Source organism: Eurytemora carolleeae, unplaced genomic scaffold (assembly GCF_000591075.1).
Source record: "Eurytemora carolleeae unplaced genomic scaffold, Eaff_2.0 scaffold544, whole genome shotgun sequence".
Lineage (NCBI taxonomy): Eukaryota > Metazoa > Arthropoda > Copepoda > Calanoida > Temoridae > Eurytemora > Eurytemora carolleeae.
The window spans coordinates 148,118-166,162 of record NW_019396452.1 but is presented as its reverse complement, the minus strand read 5'-3'; the positions used below and the strand labels follow the sequence as shown (position 1 = coordinate 166,162).

The 18,045-nt window shown below is 32.2% G+C and overlaps 1 protein-coding gene across 1 annotated transcript; it reads left to right on the top strand.

The window, feature by feature from the left end:
• The first annotated feature begins 433 nt into the window (after nt 1-433).
• Nucleotides 434-17,894, top strand: LOC111703558 (GTP-binding protein 2). Its single transcript, XM_023475528.1, has 23 exons — nt 434-540; nt 762-818; nt 1,213-1,304; nt 1,806-1,859; nt 2,386-2,518; nt 4,936-4,992; nt 5,480-5,575; nt 5,988-6,087; nt 6,567-6,634; nt 7,472-7,545; nt 8,558-8,639; nt 8,930-9,020; nt 9,141-9,205; nt 9,381-9,437; nt 9,646-9,726; nt 10,611-10,732; nt 11,387-11,483; nt 12,301-12,387; nt 13,209-13,267; nt 13,537-13,657; nt 14,989-15,102; nt 16,506-16,594; nt 17,216-17,894. Exons 1-23 carry the CDS (start codon nt 496-498, stop codon nt 17,292-17,294), a joined length of 1,920 nt encoding a protein of 639 aa, XP_023331296.1. The 5' UTR covers nt 434-495; the 3' UTR covers nt 17,295-17,894.
• Nucleotides 17,895-18,045: the final 151 nt, after the last annotated feature.

Sequence of the window (18,045 nt, the reverse complement as noted above, 5' to 3'; positions counted from 1 at the left end):
TTTTTTGTTATTTAGGGTTAGGTTAGGTTAAGATACTTGGGACCCCAGGGAAGGTTTATGAATGATCAAAATTTCAAATATTTGTCTCCATCAAAATTCGATCTTCATTAAATTTTTGAAAATTTTGAAAATCCACGAAATTTTTTGTGAAAATCCGCGAATTATTTCTGTTTTGTTTTACGATGTACAGAAAGATAACATGTTCACAATTAATTTAATGCCTAAGAGGTAGGTATGACTTTATGGATGACCAATAAAGATTTTCCAAGTTTTGTTTAGAAACAAAGGGATTGAGAGAGAATAATTTGGGAATCAGAGAGAATAATTGGAGGGATACAGGGAGAATAATTGGAGGGATACAGGGAGAATAATTGGAGGGATACAGGGTCGGGGGGTCAAAAGTCGTTCTCTAGGACAGACCCAGATCATGTATTTCAGTATTGTTCAGTACAAAAGTATGTATTTCAGTATTATTAAGTACAAAATTTTTAAAAAATGGCTGGTTTTGAAGCGTTTGGACTGTTTGACCCAGGCTCTCAGGTAATTTGATAATTAACTTATCGGTACATTTCATGGTTGATTGCATTATCGATCGATTGATTGGTTGATTGATAAGTTAATCGATTTATTGATTGCTGGAAAGAGTGAACGATTTATTGATCGATGGCTTAATTGATTAATTTCTTGATCGATTGATTGATTGACTGAATTATTTTATGATCGAAAGCTTGATTAATTGATTGATTGATTGATTGGTGCAGGATGAACCTATCGATGACGATATATTTCTCTCTGCTTCTGAACTCCTGGAGAAAAAGGTAAATCAAAAATAAGTTTAGCATAATATGAAATGAAAATATAAAGGAATTAATCGGAAATATGATCGGAAATACAAACAAACATACAAACAGGCAAACAATCAGAGATTACAACTTATATATATTTATATATATATATACATTATTATTTTTAACTATAAAGCAATAATCAGCGAAGCGTCTCAGATTTCATATTTATAAATAACAATTGCTCCTCTTCAGTTAATAAACATGGTTACAATTATTAATTTAAGTTAAATAAATTTTCAGCATTCCATTAACTTGCATAGAAGAACTGTTTTAGCGTCCTAGTCATGAAAAAAAAACTTTTCCGGTAATGTTGAATTCAAGAAATTACAGTCACAATGCCATTACGAAAAAATATTTATTTCAGAAACCAAAAAAGACTACCTCTACTCTTGCAACCTCAATGACAAGATCCAAATCTGGATTGAACTTTAAGAAATCTACTACAGGTGTTTCCAGGTAGGCTAGAAAGGGACCGTGCGTGGTAAGTAAAATTGGTGCTAGACGCATGTATCTGATATTTGGATTCTATTGTTGCTACAGTGATAACCAGAAAACTGAAATAGGAAGACGACATTAAAGCAATACTTAAGCTTTGTTGATGTTTTTAGAATTGAAATAGTGTTACTAGAAACTTAATTAACCATGGTCATTAGGTTAAATGGGTCTGTTTACACTGCACAATTGCGGTTTCTCTTGTTCATTGGACTATTTAAAGTCAATCCCTTGAAAATCCTGGTTTCCTCTTGCTGTTAAAATCAAAACAATCTATTTTTATTTTTGTAAAATATTGTTCCGCAAAAACTTGTTTCCTTCGATAGTAATATTTTTATGTGTTTCTTCGCCAATTTTTATGATTTGAAACAAAGCTATTAACTCATTTTGATTTTTTTTTCAAAGCATTTCTTTTTTCAATGTCAGGAAATCTTTCTTATCAATTTTATAATTAAAATTGTTTAGGTCTGTTACCAGTATAGATCTGAAGGCAGCAGTCAGGGCGGGTAAAGGTTTAAGGTACGTAATTGCATCATCACGTATATTCTCGGTATCAATTAATCGCTTGAATAATTGATCGAGTTTAATAATTAATTGATCGAGTTTTTGTTTTAATTGATCTTTATTTTAATTAACTGATCGTTGGATTTATTAATTGATCTAGTAGTTAATTACTTGGATATGATGTTAAAGTGATTTTCAATGTAATTTCAAGTGACCCTCAATTTAGACAGACGGAGAGATATGCCTTGTCCGATTTACAACCTTACTCTCAACAATAATGTGGAAGATATCGTCGTTTTTTAGCCTGGAAATGTTTACCTTCTGACAATTTCGTCCATTGTTTTTAAAGCAAAATGCGCAAGTTAGTTTCATAGAAAAATTAAATTGAACAAAAATCAGGCAGACAAAGCTGTTAAGATTACAGTTGTGATTCAGACATGCCTATGAATTAAGGGTCACTTTAAATTGAGCCTACTACTGTCCCTTTGAGCTCTGGTCATTATTTATGAACAATTTTTATAGAAAAAATACTTTTGTTAAGGAATCGAACTCAGTCCGAGTTTACCGAAGAGGATTACAGTTATCTACCTCCAGAACCACAAATGGGGAACATTGAGTATAAACTCAAGCTAGTCAATCCTAGTGCTACCAGGCTAGAACATCTAGTCACACAGGTAGATAGTTAGGTAGATAGTAGGTATAGATGGTTAGATAGGGAGACAGGAAGATAGGTAGATAGGAAGATAATTAGATAGGTGATAGCAAGGTAGGGGGTGTATTGAACAGATTGAGAGCCGGGGATGCAGGGCTTGGAAATCGACGCCCAAACATCCATGGCTCTGCCACTAAATGGTGTCCGCTATGCCTAAGGAAAGGGATAGTTAACCACCTTTCGGAGCGTTGTATCCTGTCAAGCAGTAGCCTATGAGAGGTCTAAAACAGGGCTAGGAGCCCTTATGTCAGGGAGGCCACGGAGCAGTACGGCAATCCTTACTGGGATATTAGGGGGAGATAATGTCTCAAAGGAAGTGCTGCAGAAAAGGATCGAAAAGATAAACTTACTGCTGGAGCGGTGGATGGATTTGGCAGGAACAGCTTAAATGCGGGTAACTTTTCTTCGCCTAAAGGGTTGTTTGATACCAACCATCCAATGGAGTTAATTGATGAGCCACTGGCTGGATAGTATCACCTTTTTATCTTCTGACAATGGGCTAATTGTTGTGGGTATAAAGGTCCAGTTAGAGTAGGTGTGGGACGGTGCTTCCCATGCCTGCCGGCGGTCTGGGGGGTTCATAACGGGACCTCTTTTTCAGATTTCTTTTCTAATAGTTTCTAATAGGTGAGGGGTAGATAGGTAGATAGGAAGATAATTAGATAGGTGATGGGTAGATAGGTGGATGGGTAGATAGGTAGATAGGAAGATAATTAGATAGGTGATGGGTAGATAGGTGGATGGGTAGATAGGTAGATAGCTAGATAGGTAGATTGTAAGATCGTTAGATAGGTATATTAGTAAGATCATTAGATAGGTAGATAGGTAGATAGGTAGATAGGTAGATATGTAGATATGTAGATAGGTAGATAGGTAGATAGCTAGATAGGTAGATTGTAAGAACGTTAGATAGGTAGATTAGTTAGATCATTAGATAGGTATATAGGTAGATAGGTTGATAGGTTGATAGGTTGATAGATATGAATGTAGATAGATGTTAGTTAAGTAGATATGAGAAAAGGAGGATATAAGATGATATTTGTATATGTGGATGTAAGTTGATAAGAGTTAAGTTATAAGTGAAAATGTAGATAGGCAGGCTGATACCTTGGTTTACAGGTATAAAAATAAGTTGCTGGATAGCTGCGAAGTAGTTAAAAGGTAGATATTCTCATTCTATGGAATAGATTCGTATTTGACCTCTTTTTCAGATTTCATTTCAAATTAGTTCAAATTTGATGAAGAGAAAAAAGCTAATCGAGGATCCTGGATTAGGGTTTTAAGATTTATATTTAGAAAACTTATCTTCCCACGACGTACAGCTTAGTTTTAAGTTCAAATTTTCAAAATAAGAAGTACTTAATCAACATAATGTACTAGGTTTTTTATTATCATTTTACTTATTATCATTACTAATGTCTTTTTCCTCTTCTTGTAACAATTCTAATTCTAATTCTGTTGATAGTTAATTATTAATAACAAGCTGTAGTGCCCGGTGGAAAAAAAATTCAATTTTTTTTGTTTAACTTACGTTACCCTTATGGATAACCCTGGGTTTCCTAAAAAAATGTCAGCCCATTCGGTTCAGCCGTTTGGCCGGCTATATGAAAACTATATACGAATGTTTTGATTTCTTATATAAATGTTATTCTAGTTTTTTCCTTTTTGGGTCCAATTTTTTAGTGATTTGGGGTCAGTCGGGAATAAAAGATTAAGTTTTTTTAAATCATAATTTTTTTTTGTCTAAGAGAAAATGTTCGAACAATGTAGAAAAAGAAAATAATAAGAATTGTAAAATATAATTAGGAAGTGTATGCATCACTTTAAATTCCCCTTAAAGCTAACGTCCAATATATATGAATCTTGCTATAATTAGGTTAGGTTTCTTAATAACTTATCCATATTCTGATAATTATTCATTATTACTAAAAATACATTTCCAAGTTATTAATATCTGCAGACAGAGGTGGCTTAAGGGGGGGGATGGGGGGACCTCCCCCTCCCTGGAAAATGGGGGAGACGTAGACTCCCCCCCCCTTGTCCCTTTGATTTTAATTTCAAGAGTAGATCAACGTTTGGATGGAAAATGGACTTTTTCGTACTTTAATTTTTTTTAAAGTTCGAAATTTTAAATGATTACCAGTCATAAGTGATAAAGTATTGCGGAGGTTGAAAAAAATTTAGTTTGGTAAATATAAATTCCAGGAGATGCAGGTTGGAGTAAATGTACATTAGGTGATTTAGTTTGTACACATATTTTGGAAATGAATGAGTAAAGAAGTCGAACAGAGAGAGAGAGGGGTTGGGGGTGTTGTTTCAATAAAAATGGAAGTTGAGAATGGGAAAAGAAATTTATAAATGTGAAATGGATCTGTTTAGATGAAATGGAGATTGAGAGAAGGAAATGGAGAGGCGCTTTACAATATTGGAGTTGAGGTATTTTTTGTAGGTTTTAAAATGTTTGTATTTATTAAATACTAACTGAAGTGCCTAGCTGGCCGGAGTTGCTCATGGCATGGAATAAAATTCGTATTTTGATGATGTATTAAAAATTACAATTTTTTTATTTATTTATCTTACAAAAATTTTCAGCCAATTTGATTCAGTCGTTTGGTCAGCTTTAGCTAAATATAGCTAGCTTGAATCCACCACAGCAAACCTTATAGGCTTATACCGTTAGAAAAACGCCGAAAGAACGTCAAATATACGTCAGAAGAACATTAAATAAACGCCGGAAGAACGTTAAATACACGCCAGAAGGACATTAAATAAACGCCATAAGAACTTTAGATTTTTGGCATTTTTGGTCAGTGCAGTGCAGACTAAAAGAACCTTCAAATGAGGACGCACAACGGACTGTCCTACTAATAAGAACGCACAAAAGATGGACATAATTTCATCTTAATTTGAAGTTATATCCTAGGATAACGGTGAGATGACCGGACTATCTGACGAGGATATGTCCTGCTCACTAGATACCCTTCAGGAGATGGCTAGGAGGCTGGCAGCTACAGTACAGGTACACTATAGGACAGAATAGGACAGTTGTACTGGATAAAGTACAGGAATTAAGTACAGGATTAATTACAGGATTAAGTACAGGATTAAGTACAGGATTAATTACAGGATTAAGTACAGGATTAAGTACGAACCAATTATCAAGAAGTTCAGATAGTTCACAACCCTGCTTCCATAAAATGATAACGATGTTAATATTTGTCAGGTTCTACGGCAGCGACGTTTCCCTAAATGATAACGATGTTAATATTTGTCAGGTTCTACGGCAGCGACGTATCCCTAAATGATAACGATGTTAATATTTGTCAGGTTCTACGGCAGCGACGTATCCCTAAATGATAACGATGTTAATATTTGTCAGGTTCTACGTTAGCGACGTATCCCTAAATGATAACGATGTTAATATTTGTCAGGTTCTACGGCAGCGACGTATCCCTAAAACAGATGTTAGTCCTGAGAGGATAGTTGCGGAAATACTAGTCAGAAAAGTACCTGAGGATCAGGAGGCAATAGGTTAGTAACAAAAAAATTAAAGGGACTGTAGGCGTAATTTCAACTGATCCTGCATTTTAAAAATCCACTAGTCACACTAATGAAGAAACCATAATTTCAGTTAGAAAGACCATGATATCTCACTCATTGATAAGACAAAAATTCAAGAGTGCACCGTTGTGATCCGGAAATTATTCCCCTTATAAGAAGGAATAATTAATGGTAAATTTACCGGTTGATCCAGTGATCCATCAATCATGAATTGGATATTCAAAATGTGAAGTACAAATATTTAGCACATTTTTCAGGAATCATCTGTAATCTTGAAATAAAAACATTAATGATTACAAAAGAATATAATGTTGAATATGATATTGCTGAGGGCATAAGATATAAAATTTTGGTTAAATATCTAAGGTTTAAAAGTAGTTTTGCATATTTTTCTACTTTTTAAAAAGAGCTTCATAAACATTTCTGAAAATTAATAACCCTGTTTTTAGAATTACGGCTGTGTGTACTTGGGAGCGCAGATGTAGGGAAGAGTAGTTTATTGGGTGTACTTACACAGGTACTAGTACACAGTACATAGTACAATGTATACTAACACAGGTATTTGTACACTGTATACAGTGCAATATATACTAAAACAGGTATTAGACATAGTACACGGTACATTATATACTTACACAGGTACTAGACATAGTACACAGTACAGTATATATTTACACAGGTCCTAGACATAGTACACAGTATAGTAAATACTTACACAGGTACTAGAAATAGTACACAGTATAGTAAATACTTACACAGGTACTAGTACACAGTACAATATATACTTACTCAGATACAAGTACACAGTACAATATATACTAACACAGGTACTAGACATAGTACACAATACATTATATATTGTGCTGAACGACTTTATCTCATCTAAATTTTTCCATCTTTTTTTGTTTGTTAGCCTAGTACTCACTTTTTCTCCATTATCTCTCTTTTCTCTCTCTTCTTTTAATTTTTTTCTTGTTATTTGTAAAAGAATAAACTGTTTTCACTTGACCCTCCATGCAAAGATGACAAATCCCGATTAACAATGGTACCCTTGCAACCTTTATCTTATCAAAAGTGCTAAAGATATTTTCGTTTTTCTAGGTTTGAAAGTGTTGAATTCTAATACTTCCTTTACATTTTCCAGCAGTAGAAATGTGCATTGCGCAAATCACTTTTGTAGAGTTCACACGGCTAAAAATAATTAGTTTTCAAAATTTTAACATTGACATCTAATTCATACTTAAGCAGACAAAGCTTTTCACTTTTCAGGGTATCGTTGTGACTCGATCATTGCCACCTTTGAATTGAGGTTCACTTGAAGTTACGCTTACAGTCCCTTTAAATTTATATTCAGGGTGAGCTGGATAATGGGCGGGGGAAGGCAAGACTAAATATGTTCCGACATCTCCACGAGATTCAAACCGGCAGGTCGGCCATCTTGTTATAATTAAAGTAAATCAAATCATGCAGAAAGACACTAACAAAAATAATGTTAATTTTCATATGAAGAACGATTGTTAAAAATGTTTTTTTTTGTTGCATATAATTTGTTACTTAGCCACATGTTTTTCTTTATTTACACTTTTTCAAACCATGTTTTCATTGATTCATCATTCCATAGACCTTATATTTTAAACGAATGGTTATTTCATTTTCAGGATATTTATTGATTAGACACTTTATTTAGGACTAGTTCTTTATCCTACTATGTTTAGTTCTTTATCCTGTTCAGGACCTGTTCTTTATCCTACTATATTTAGGACTAGTTCTTTATCCTACTATATTTAGGACTAGTTCTATATCCTACTATGTTTAGGACTAGTTCTATATCCTACTATATTTAGGACTAGTTCTTTATCATACTATATATTTAGGACTAGTTCTTTATCCTTCTATGTTTAGGACTAGTTCTTTATCCTACTATGTTTAGGACTAGTTCTTTATCCTACTATATTTAGGACTAGTTCTTTATCCTACTTTATTTAGGACTAGTTCTTTATCCTACTATGTTTAGGACTAGCTCTATATCTTACTATATTTAGGACTAGTTCTATATCCTACTTTATTTAAGTCTAGTTCTTTATCCTACTATGTTTAGGACTAGTTCTTTATCCTACTATGTTTAGGACTAGTTCTATATCCTACTATATTTAGGACTAGTTCTATATCCTACTATATTTAGGACTAGTTCTAAATCCTACTATGTTTAGGACTGGTTCTATATCCTACTATATTTAGGACTAGTTCTATATCCTACTATATTTAGGACTAGTTCTATATCCTACTATGTTTAGGACTAGTTCTATATCCTGCTATGTTTAGGACTAGTTCTTTATCCTTCTATGTTTAGGACTAGTTCTTTATCCTACTATGTTTAGGATTAGGACTAGTTCTATATCCCACTATATTTAGGACTAGTTCTATATCCTTCTATGTTTAGGACTAGTTCTATATCCCACGAGATTCTGGGGTTTGACAGTGAAGGGAATTCACGAGATTATACAACTTGTAAAACTGCAGACGTAAGAAATTATGAATTTGCCTAAATTTGTTTTAAAATTTATATTGTCGATTTGAACAGCATTGAAACCAAACTTTACGGTCCCATCTAATTATAAGTCTAGTTCTAAATCTAAGTTCGCTTTGGCTTGATTGATAATGCAGTTTAGAATAAAGAAATCAGAGATAAGAGATTAAATTTTACAGCTCCGCAGCTTATTTGTCTCAAGGAAGTTTGAATACTTATGATTTTAGTTATTTTATCGAATGACGGGTTTTCATAATAATAATAATATTTAATTTTATTTTCCAGGAGATTGGTGAAACCTCAACGAAGATAATTACATTTATTGATTTGGCCGGTCATCAGAAATATTTAAAAACAACAATATCCGCTCTTACAGGTCAGTTCTTAAATAAATTATATTTTTATGAATATATAATTGTATGTATAGAAATAAATGAACTGTACTGTACTGTACTGTACTGTACTGTACTGTACTGCACTGTACTGTACTGTTCAGGATATTGTCCTCATTATGTTGTACTGGTTGTGTCAGCAACTGCAGGGGTTGTTGGAATGACTCAGGTAAAAAATAAAATTTAACCATGGATGAAAACTTAACATTGATAAATATGTTTTTATAAAAATTGATGTAAATTGAAGAAATTCTTTTACCCAGATGTGATTAATTGATTTGACTTATCCAATAATTGAATTTTCGAATGGTTCGAGTGATCGATTGATTGATTGATCTGTTTAGGAGCATCTAGGGATCGCAGTTGCCCTGGAAGTTCCTTTCTTTATTGTTATAACCAAGGTAAATTTATCCAAGCTAACTTATAATCCCGAAAAAATTAAAATATGTATAATCCCAAAAATATCTTGAAAATCTAATGATCAATCCTAGTTGTTGTTAATTTATACGAGATAGAAAACCTCTTAATATCCATCTATTTATTTAACATAGCCTGCAGGAAATGATACTTTGTACTGATAATAATAATGATGATAATACTTGTATTAAGATTGATGCAACTACAGCGGATAGGTTGGATAAAACCCTGGACTCTGTTGAGAAAACTTTAAAATCTGCAGGATCAAGCAAGGTGAAATTATACTGCATATAATATTATATACTAAATATTAAAGGGACTGAAAGCGTAATTTCAAATGACTCTCCATGCAAAGATGACAATGCCCTATTTACAACGGTACCCTTGAAACCTTAATCCGATCAAAAATGTGGAAGATAACGTTGTTTTTCTGACTCTAAAAGTGTTTATTTCTGTGAGGATCTCAATTGCTTCTTATACACATGAAATGCGCAACTCACTTTAACAAAGAAACATCAAAAGAAAAAAAACAGTTTAAAGAAACAAAAACATTGATATCATATTCATGCTTGATCAGACGTTTAAGCGTTTAAGGGTACCATTGTAAGTTGGACATTGCCATCTCTGCATGGAGGGTCAATTGAAATTACGCTTACAGTCCCTTTAAATTTGAAATCTTTTACGACCTAGTTAGACCTAATCCCAACATATTGCTGTTCAGTTAAAATACGGGGGTTCACCAAAAAGTAATCAATTTTCATTTTTAAAAACGATGTCCTGTGGCCGAATTTAAAGAATTTGAGCGGCGGTTTAAATTAAAGCCGCGGTTTAAATATGGTTGGTTCCGCTTAAAATTGTATCAAATGTTTCAAAATTTAAGCCGGCGCTGAATTTAAACCGGGGTTTGGCGGATTTAAACCGCGGCTCAAATTCATTAAATTCCATCTCTGGACGTTTTTTTCTTTTAATGTCATGAAATAACCTTAAAACCATAGAAGGCAAGTCGTGCTCCAGAACAGCCATGGCAGGAGGGTGGAAAATATTTAAAGACGACATATTCACCGTTGTTGGCTTCCTAAAAATTTGATGTGAATCGGTAACGACACTTTTTAAGTAATGGTCAGTTGAAAAAAAACGATAATAGTCCCTTTCTTTAGATCCCGCTACGAGTGAACTCCTCTGACGACTGTATAACCGCTGCTAACAATAGTCTAAAGAACAACACTGTTCCAATCTTCTGTGTGTCCAGTGTTACTGGCGTAGGACTGGATCATATTAAGTAGGTTCAGATTTATGTCAGTCCAGTTCAGTTCAGGGGTTTATCTGCTGAATTGGGGTAAATAATAAATTTTTGGGTAAAAAGTATGAAAAAGAATGAAAAAATGTGTCTTTTAACTTTTAGTTATCCCTCCCATTATTAATTGAAATATACAGCCCTGCGGGGCTGGTCCGAATATTCAGTTAATTTATATCATTTATCTTAGCACTCGACTGATTGATTGATTGAATGATTTTTATTTGATTTATTATTGATTAAAGAATTGTTAGATTGATTGATGAATTAACAATGGGATGATAGATAAAATTATTGATATATTGATTGTTTGATTGATACCGAGATTAGTTGATTGATTAATGAATTATAGGTTAATATTTTGAATTGAATTGACTGATTGATGGAGTAACTGATGAATTGGTAGATGAATCGATTTCTTTATAAATTGATTGATATATTGATTAATTGGATGTTTGTTGATGAATTATTGATTAATTGATTTCCATATTGACTAATTGGATGATATTTATTGATTGATTGAGTGATTGATCAGGCATTTCCTTCACCTGCTCCCTCCAGGGGTTGGGGAGAAGAAGGTGGAGAAATTGGAACAAGAAACTCCTGATATATTGATTGATTGATTAATTGATTGATTAGGAACTTCCTTCACTTGCTCCCTCCAGGGGTTGGGGAGAAGGAGGTGGAGAAGTTGGAACAAGAGACTCCTGAGTTTCAAATTGATGAACTCTTTGAGGTGAGATGAAAATAGTAATGTAAGCGCGGTCATTTTCGGTTTTTGAAATCACAAGGGTGTATATTTTTCAGAATCACCCTCCTCTTTTACCAATAATTTTTAATGATTTGGGAGAAAAAATGAAAAATTGAACATAAAATTTTAAGCAAGCATATTTAACTTCTGGGAAAAAATATTATCGGGAAAATATACAATACACCCCTGTAGATTAAGTAATAAGATTGCCTTTTTTACTATTAAAAAAAAAGGTTTTCTCTTTTTAAATGTTCAAAATAATATGTTTTCCATTAGAAACCGATGAAACATTTTCCATTAGAAACTAATGATTCATTTTCTTTTAGAAACCAATTATTTACGTTTTTCATTAGAAAATAATCATAGGTTTTCCATTACACCCCAATGATACGTTTTCATTTAGAAACCAACGATACTTTTTCAGCAAGAAACCAATGAAATTTTTTCCTTTGAAACCAAAACTTTGTTTTCCATCAGAAACCGATGAAATGTTTTCCATTAGAAATTGATGGTATATTTTCATTAGGAACCTATGATACGTTTTCCTTTAGAGACTAATGAAACGATTTTCATTAGAAAATAATATGTTTTCCTTTGGAAACCAATGCTATGTTTTCCATTAGAAATCAATAATACTTTTCCATTGGAAACCAGTGATGTTTCCATTTAAAATCATTTTCATATATTTTTCATTGGAAATCAATGATACTTTTTGAAATCATTAATACTTAGAAAAATTTAATGTTACTTTAAAAAAGAAAAACATTGATTGAGTTCCTGTTGGAAACCCTTGATTGTTTAGGTGCCAGGTGTAGGTACAGTAGTAGGAGGACTAGTCACCCAGGGATATATTGTAGAGAATATGCAGCTGGCAGTTGGACCATTTGAGGTAAGATATCAATATTTCTACAATTTTAGAATTTTAGATTAATTTGTCCCCGTTTTCCATAAAGCATGTTTGATTTACTTAAAGGGAGTGGACGCGGAATTTCAAGTGCAAAGATGGCAATGTCCGATTTACAAAAGTTCATTTGAAACCTTTGTCTGATCAATAATGTGGAAGATTATGTCGTTTTTTAAGTTAAAACGTGTTTTATTATGATATTTATTATATGTTTTTCTGCAGTATTTGTAAGTCACTTTTAAAGAGAAACCTCAATTAAAAATTTAAAGCTTTCATAATTGTTATCATTGATATCTAATTCATAATAGATCAGACAAAGCGTAAGGGTACCGTTGTGAATCGGGCAATGCATATTTGCATGGAGGGTCGCTTGAAATTACGCTTTTAGTCCCTGTAAACAAGAGTTTAGTCAGTTTTGCGTTTAGCACAATTTCTTTTGCCATAGAATTAGGAACAATTGATATCCTGGGGTAATGCATTTTTTTTGAGGGGGGCAGACTTACTTTTCGAGATAAGAAAATAGAAGGTTTAAATAAAAAAGTCCCATACAAAATTTGGGCCTGATCGGGTCAGCCGATAATGATAAAATGCTAAGAATGATAATGATGATAATAATGATAATAATGACAATAATGACAAAAATGACAAAAATGACAAAAATGACAAAAATGACAAAAATGACAAAAATGACAAAAATGACAAAAATGACAATAATGACAATAATGACAATAATGACAATAATGACAATAATGATAATAATGATAATAATGATAATAATGATAATAATGTCGATCTTGAATTGTCAGGATGGTAAGTTTCGTGATGTGAAGGTTACAAGTATAAGAAGGAATAAAACTGCATGCAGGTAAGTCGATTGTCGAATAAAAAGGAGAAATTTTTAAAATTTTCTATTTGTGGTCCAATCAATCAAGGGTTTACAACAGATGCTTTTTGGGCTTTTTTTTCTGAATGACGAAGAAGTTGTTTTTATAAGTTCCACAAATTTTGGCAATTTTCTTTTCTTTTCTTTATACAATACATCAATCAAAAATCAAAAATAAATATTAATTTAATAAGTACAACAAACAAGAAGAATCTCAATCTAAAAATTAGATTTTAAATATTTGGTTCTAGATTAGTTCGAGCTCAGCAGTCAGCTGCGCTAGCCTTAGATATTCCTCTGAATCAGCTGAGGCGTGGCATGGTGATGACGTCACGACAAGGAAATATGCCAAAACCATGTCAGCAGTTCCAGGTATGGTGGTAATGTTTAGTACAGTTCAGTGCACGTATATTGTACAGGACTATTTACTGATTAGATGCTTCCTAAGCTGAAATATAAACGGATAAAAAAAATTTGTAAATCGGTTATTTGCCATATTTGCATAAAGGGTCATTTGAAATTACGCTGACAGTCCCATTAAGACAAACAGAGAAATAACCTTTGTTAACCAATAGTCATCATTTTTGTTTAAAAACATGCGAGTTTTTTTCCATTAAAAGATAGGAATAATAAGACGAATTAAACAAATTGAAATTATCAATATTAATTTAGTTTAAAATGAAAAACATTAATTTGTAATTCAATCATGTATCATCATTCTGTTTTCACCAAAGATTTAAGAATTTTTTTAATGAGACAGATAGGTAAAGTTAACGATTTGGTTAATATTCAAATTCTTACACTGGTTCAAAACCTCATTTTTATCTTTCAATATTGGCAGGGGTGTATATTTTTGGAAAAGGAAGGGAAAGGGGCATAGGAAATGGAAAAGGGGAAGAGGAAAGGGAAAAGGGGAAGAGGGAAGGGGAAAAGGGGAAGAGGGGAAGAGGGAAGCGGAAAGGGGAAGAGGAAAGGGAAAAGGGGAAGAGGCTAGGGGAAAATGATAGGTAAAGTTAACGATTTGGTTAATATTCAAATTCTTACACTGGTTCAAAACCTCATTTTTATCTTTCAATATTGGCAGGGGTGTATATTTTAAAGGGAAAAGGGGAAAAGGAAAAAGGAAAAAGAGAAGGGAAAAAGGAAAAAGAAAATGGGAAGAGGGAAGGGGGAAGGGAAAAGGGGAAGAGGGAAGGGGAAAAGGGACAAGAGGGAAGGGATAAGGGGCAGAAGGGAAGGGAAAAGGGTCAAAAGGGAAGGGAAAAGGGCTCATTGACTCAAAAATGGTCTCAATTTTGAAAATCCGAACAAAGTCTGCATAGACCATTATGTGAAAACGGAGATTATCTTTATTTTTACCAAATTTACTTACTTAAGTTGGAAACTATAGGAGCCTTGAAAATTGTCATTTCTAGATCTACAACCCTAAAATTGGGCTCATTGAATCGAACATTGTACGTAGATTTAAAAAGATCTCAATCTTATTACATCAATCTGTAGACCCTGATTCCCAATTTTTTTTTGAGACATCCTGTTAATTTTTTTTTCAAAATTAATTTTTTACACATTCACACTTCGTAATTAAATCATGATTTTTTTAATCTTCAAACTTCTGGAAAGAAATATATTTTTTTCAATATTCATATTTCCTAAAATTTTTAGATTTTAAAAAATTCATTTACTAATTTGATTTTGTTTAATAGGCTGAGGTTTGTCTACTCTTCCATCCTAAGGGAATAGTAAAAGGATTTAGGACAACTGTTCACATAGGAAATATTAGGCAGACAGCTCACATCACAGAAATGACACCTCTTAAGGTATTATTATTATTATTATTGTTATTATTTGGCAGATTAAAAGTTTTATAAAACAAAAAATCAAAAGTCAAACTTTACAAATTAATAAATCAATTCATTATAGAGGTTTGATAAAATTACAAAATTTTGCATCAAAGATCAAAGGTAGATGTACATTAAGTACAATATTCAGAAATATATATCAAAATGTTAAGTAAAAAAGTAAAGAATCAAAAGATTTAATATTCTACATATTTGTCGATGAGATCAACAACTCAAATGTAATCTAAAGACGAGTAAAAATATCGGAGATTTGTTCCATTTCAAATCAACAATTTCCTCGCATCGTTTCACGTTTGTTTAAGTTATTGGAATCTGTAAATCTGATTTATTCTAGAAACTAGAGTTTAATCTCCTGATATATTCTAGAAACTAGAGTTTAATCTCCTTACATATTCTAGAAACTAGAGTTTAATTTCCTGATATATTCTAGAAACTAGAGTTTAATTTCCTGATATATTCTAGAAACTGGAGTTTGATCTCCTGACATATTCTAGAAAATAGAGTTAAATTTCTTGATATATTCTAGAAACTGGAGTTTGATCTCCTAATATATTCTAGAAACTAGAGTTAAATTTCTTGATATATTCTAGAAGCTGGAGTTTGATCTCCTAATATATTCTAGAAACTAGAGTTAAATTTCTTGACATATTCTTGAAACTGAATTTTGATCTCTTAATATATTCCAGAAACTAGAGTTTAATTTCTTGATATATTCTAGAAGCTGGAGTTTGATCTCCTGATATATTCTAGAAACTAGAGTTAAATTTCTTGATATATTCTAGAAGCTGGAGTTTAATCTCCTGATATATTCTAGAATTTAGAGTTTAATCTCCTGATATATTCTAGAATCTGGAGTTTAATTTTCTAATATATTCGAGAAACTAGAGTTTAATCTCCTGATATATTCTAGAAACTAGAGTTTAATTTCTTGATATATTCTAGAAGCTAGAGTTTAATCTCCTGATATATTCTAGAAACTAGAGTTTAATCTCCTGATATATTCTAAAAACTAGAGTTTAATTTATTGATACATTTTAGAAACTGGAGTTTAATTTCCTGATATATTCTAGAAGCTGGAGTTTAATCTCCTGATATATTCTAGAAATTGAAGTTTAATCTCCTGATATATTCTAGAAACTAGAGTTTAATCTCCTGATATATTCTAGAAACTAGAGTTTAATCTCCTGATATATTCTAGAAACTAGAGTTTAATCTCCTGATATATTCTAGAAACTGGGTCAATCTCCTGATATATTCTAGAAACCAGAGTTCAATCTCCTGATATATTCTAGAAACTAGAGTTTAATCTCCTGATATATTCTAGAAACTAGAGTTTAATCTCTTAATCTGATATTTTCTAGAAACTGGAGAGTTCAGACCGAGCTCTTGTCACATTCAAGTTCTTAAAGAACCCGGAGTTTGTCAAGGTTGGGACCAGGATACTTTTCAGGTCAGGTTTTTTTTGATTTTTGGGTGACCCAATTTTTATTTTTGGCCCTTTTTGTGGTATTAATCATCTTTTTGTGGTTGATGGTAACCTGAAAACAGTTTAAAGAGTTTCTGGGTCTTCTTTATTATTGAGTATCTCATTTGGTAACAGTATCTCTTTTGTTCTTAAGTATTTTTTTATTTAGTATCTCATTTGGTAACAGTATCTCTTTTGTTCTTAAGTTTTTTTTATTTAGTATCTCATTTGGTATCAGTATTTCTTTCAGTATTCAAATCTCTTTTGTTATTAAGTAAAGTATCCTTTTTTTATTTCATAAAAATGCAATTTATCTTTTCATATTTCCAGTTTTTTCAATTGTCAAATTTTTGGTCGTAGAAACAATTCAAGGGGCTGTAAGCGTAAATTATAGTAACTCTTAAAACCTTTATCTGATTAATAATATGTAAGTGAATTTTATAGAGAAACCACAAAAAAAATAATAAGTTTTAAGAATTATGAACATTGATATTTAATTCATACTTGATCAGACAAAGTTTTTAAGGGTACCGTTGTGAATCGGGCATTGGTATTTTTACATAAAGGATCACTTAAAATTACGATTTAAACAAAATAATTTGCTAGGGAGGGACGAACGAAAGGGATAGGACGAGTGACGACTGTGGTTCCGTTTAAATATCTAGACGCAAATCCAGACCGATAAACAACAACAATGACAACAACAACAACGACAACAACAACAATGGACGCAAGAGTATGTCAACCGAATTTCAAATATCTCAGAACTTTTAAAATATAAGTCTGTTTATTGTTAGAATTACGTTAATATCGTTTTTTTCCGTTCCCGTCTTTTCAAAAACTTCTATTTACAAACCACAACGGTAACGGTGTCCTAAACCGTTCTCTAAGAACACATGCTAAAGATATTTGAACGAATATTCTGGTAAAAAGAACTTCTTTTCGTAACATCACAATCATATTATTCAAAGTCTAATTAAAATTCTAGTTTTTAGATAATCAAAAAATTTGAATTTTATTCAAGATTTATTTAAATTCACGTTTTTTTGTTGTACTTAATGCAAGTGGTCCCATAAATGTAAGAATAATATTTGAAATGTGACATTAAACTTTTTAATCTAAACCGTTCTGCCGAACGAATCATCCTTTTTGAAGGCAATATGGAAAAACTTAAAACTTCCGTTAATTCCTATATAAATACGCTAGAAAATTATTATATTTCAATATTAACCAAACAAATAGTTATTACATCTACTTTATAGTCATTTTCAAATCACTATTTTCAGTACTTGATGCTTTGATTTAGATAAAAATAATTCCATCCTCAAATGCTCACTGATTTTATTTGAGTTTATTTTCTATCCCAACCTGCAAACTGCACAGACAGAACTGCGTAAAGTATATACTGTTATGTACACTGTACAGTGTATAGTCTA

Bases quoted from the DNA above. Each gene is read 5' to 3' on its own strand.
- LOC111703558 (XM_023475528.1), top strand. From the start codon at position 496: ATGGCTGGTTTTGAAGCGTTTGGACTGTTTGACCCAGGCTCTCAG. The intron at 6,635-7,471 runs GTACTAGTACAC...ATTTATATTCAG, and splicing joins TATTGGGTGTACTTACACAG to GGTGAGCTGGATAATGGGCG. The intron at 16,595-17,215 runs GTCAGGTTTTTT...ATAATTTGCTAG, and splicing joins GGGACCAGGATACTTTTCAG to GGAGGGACGAACGAAAGGGA.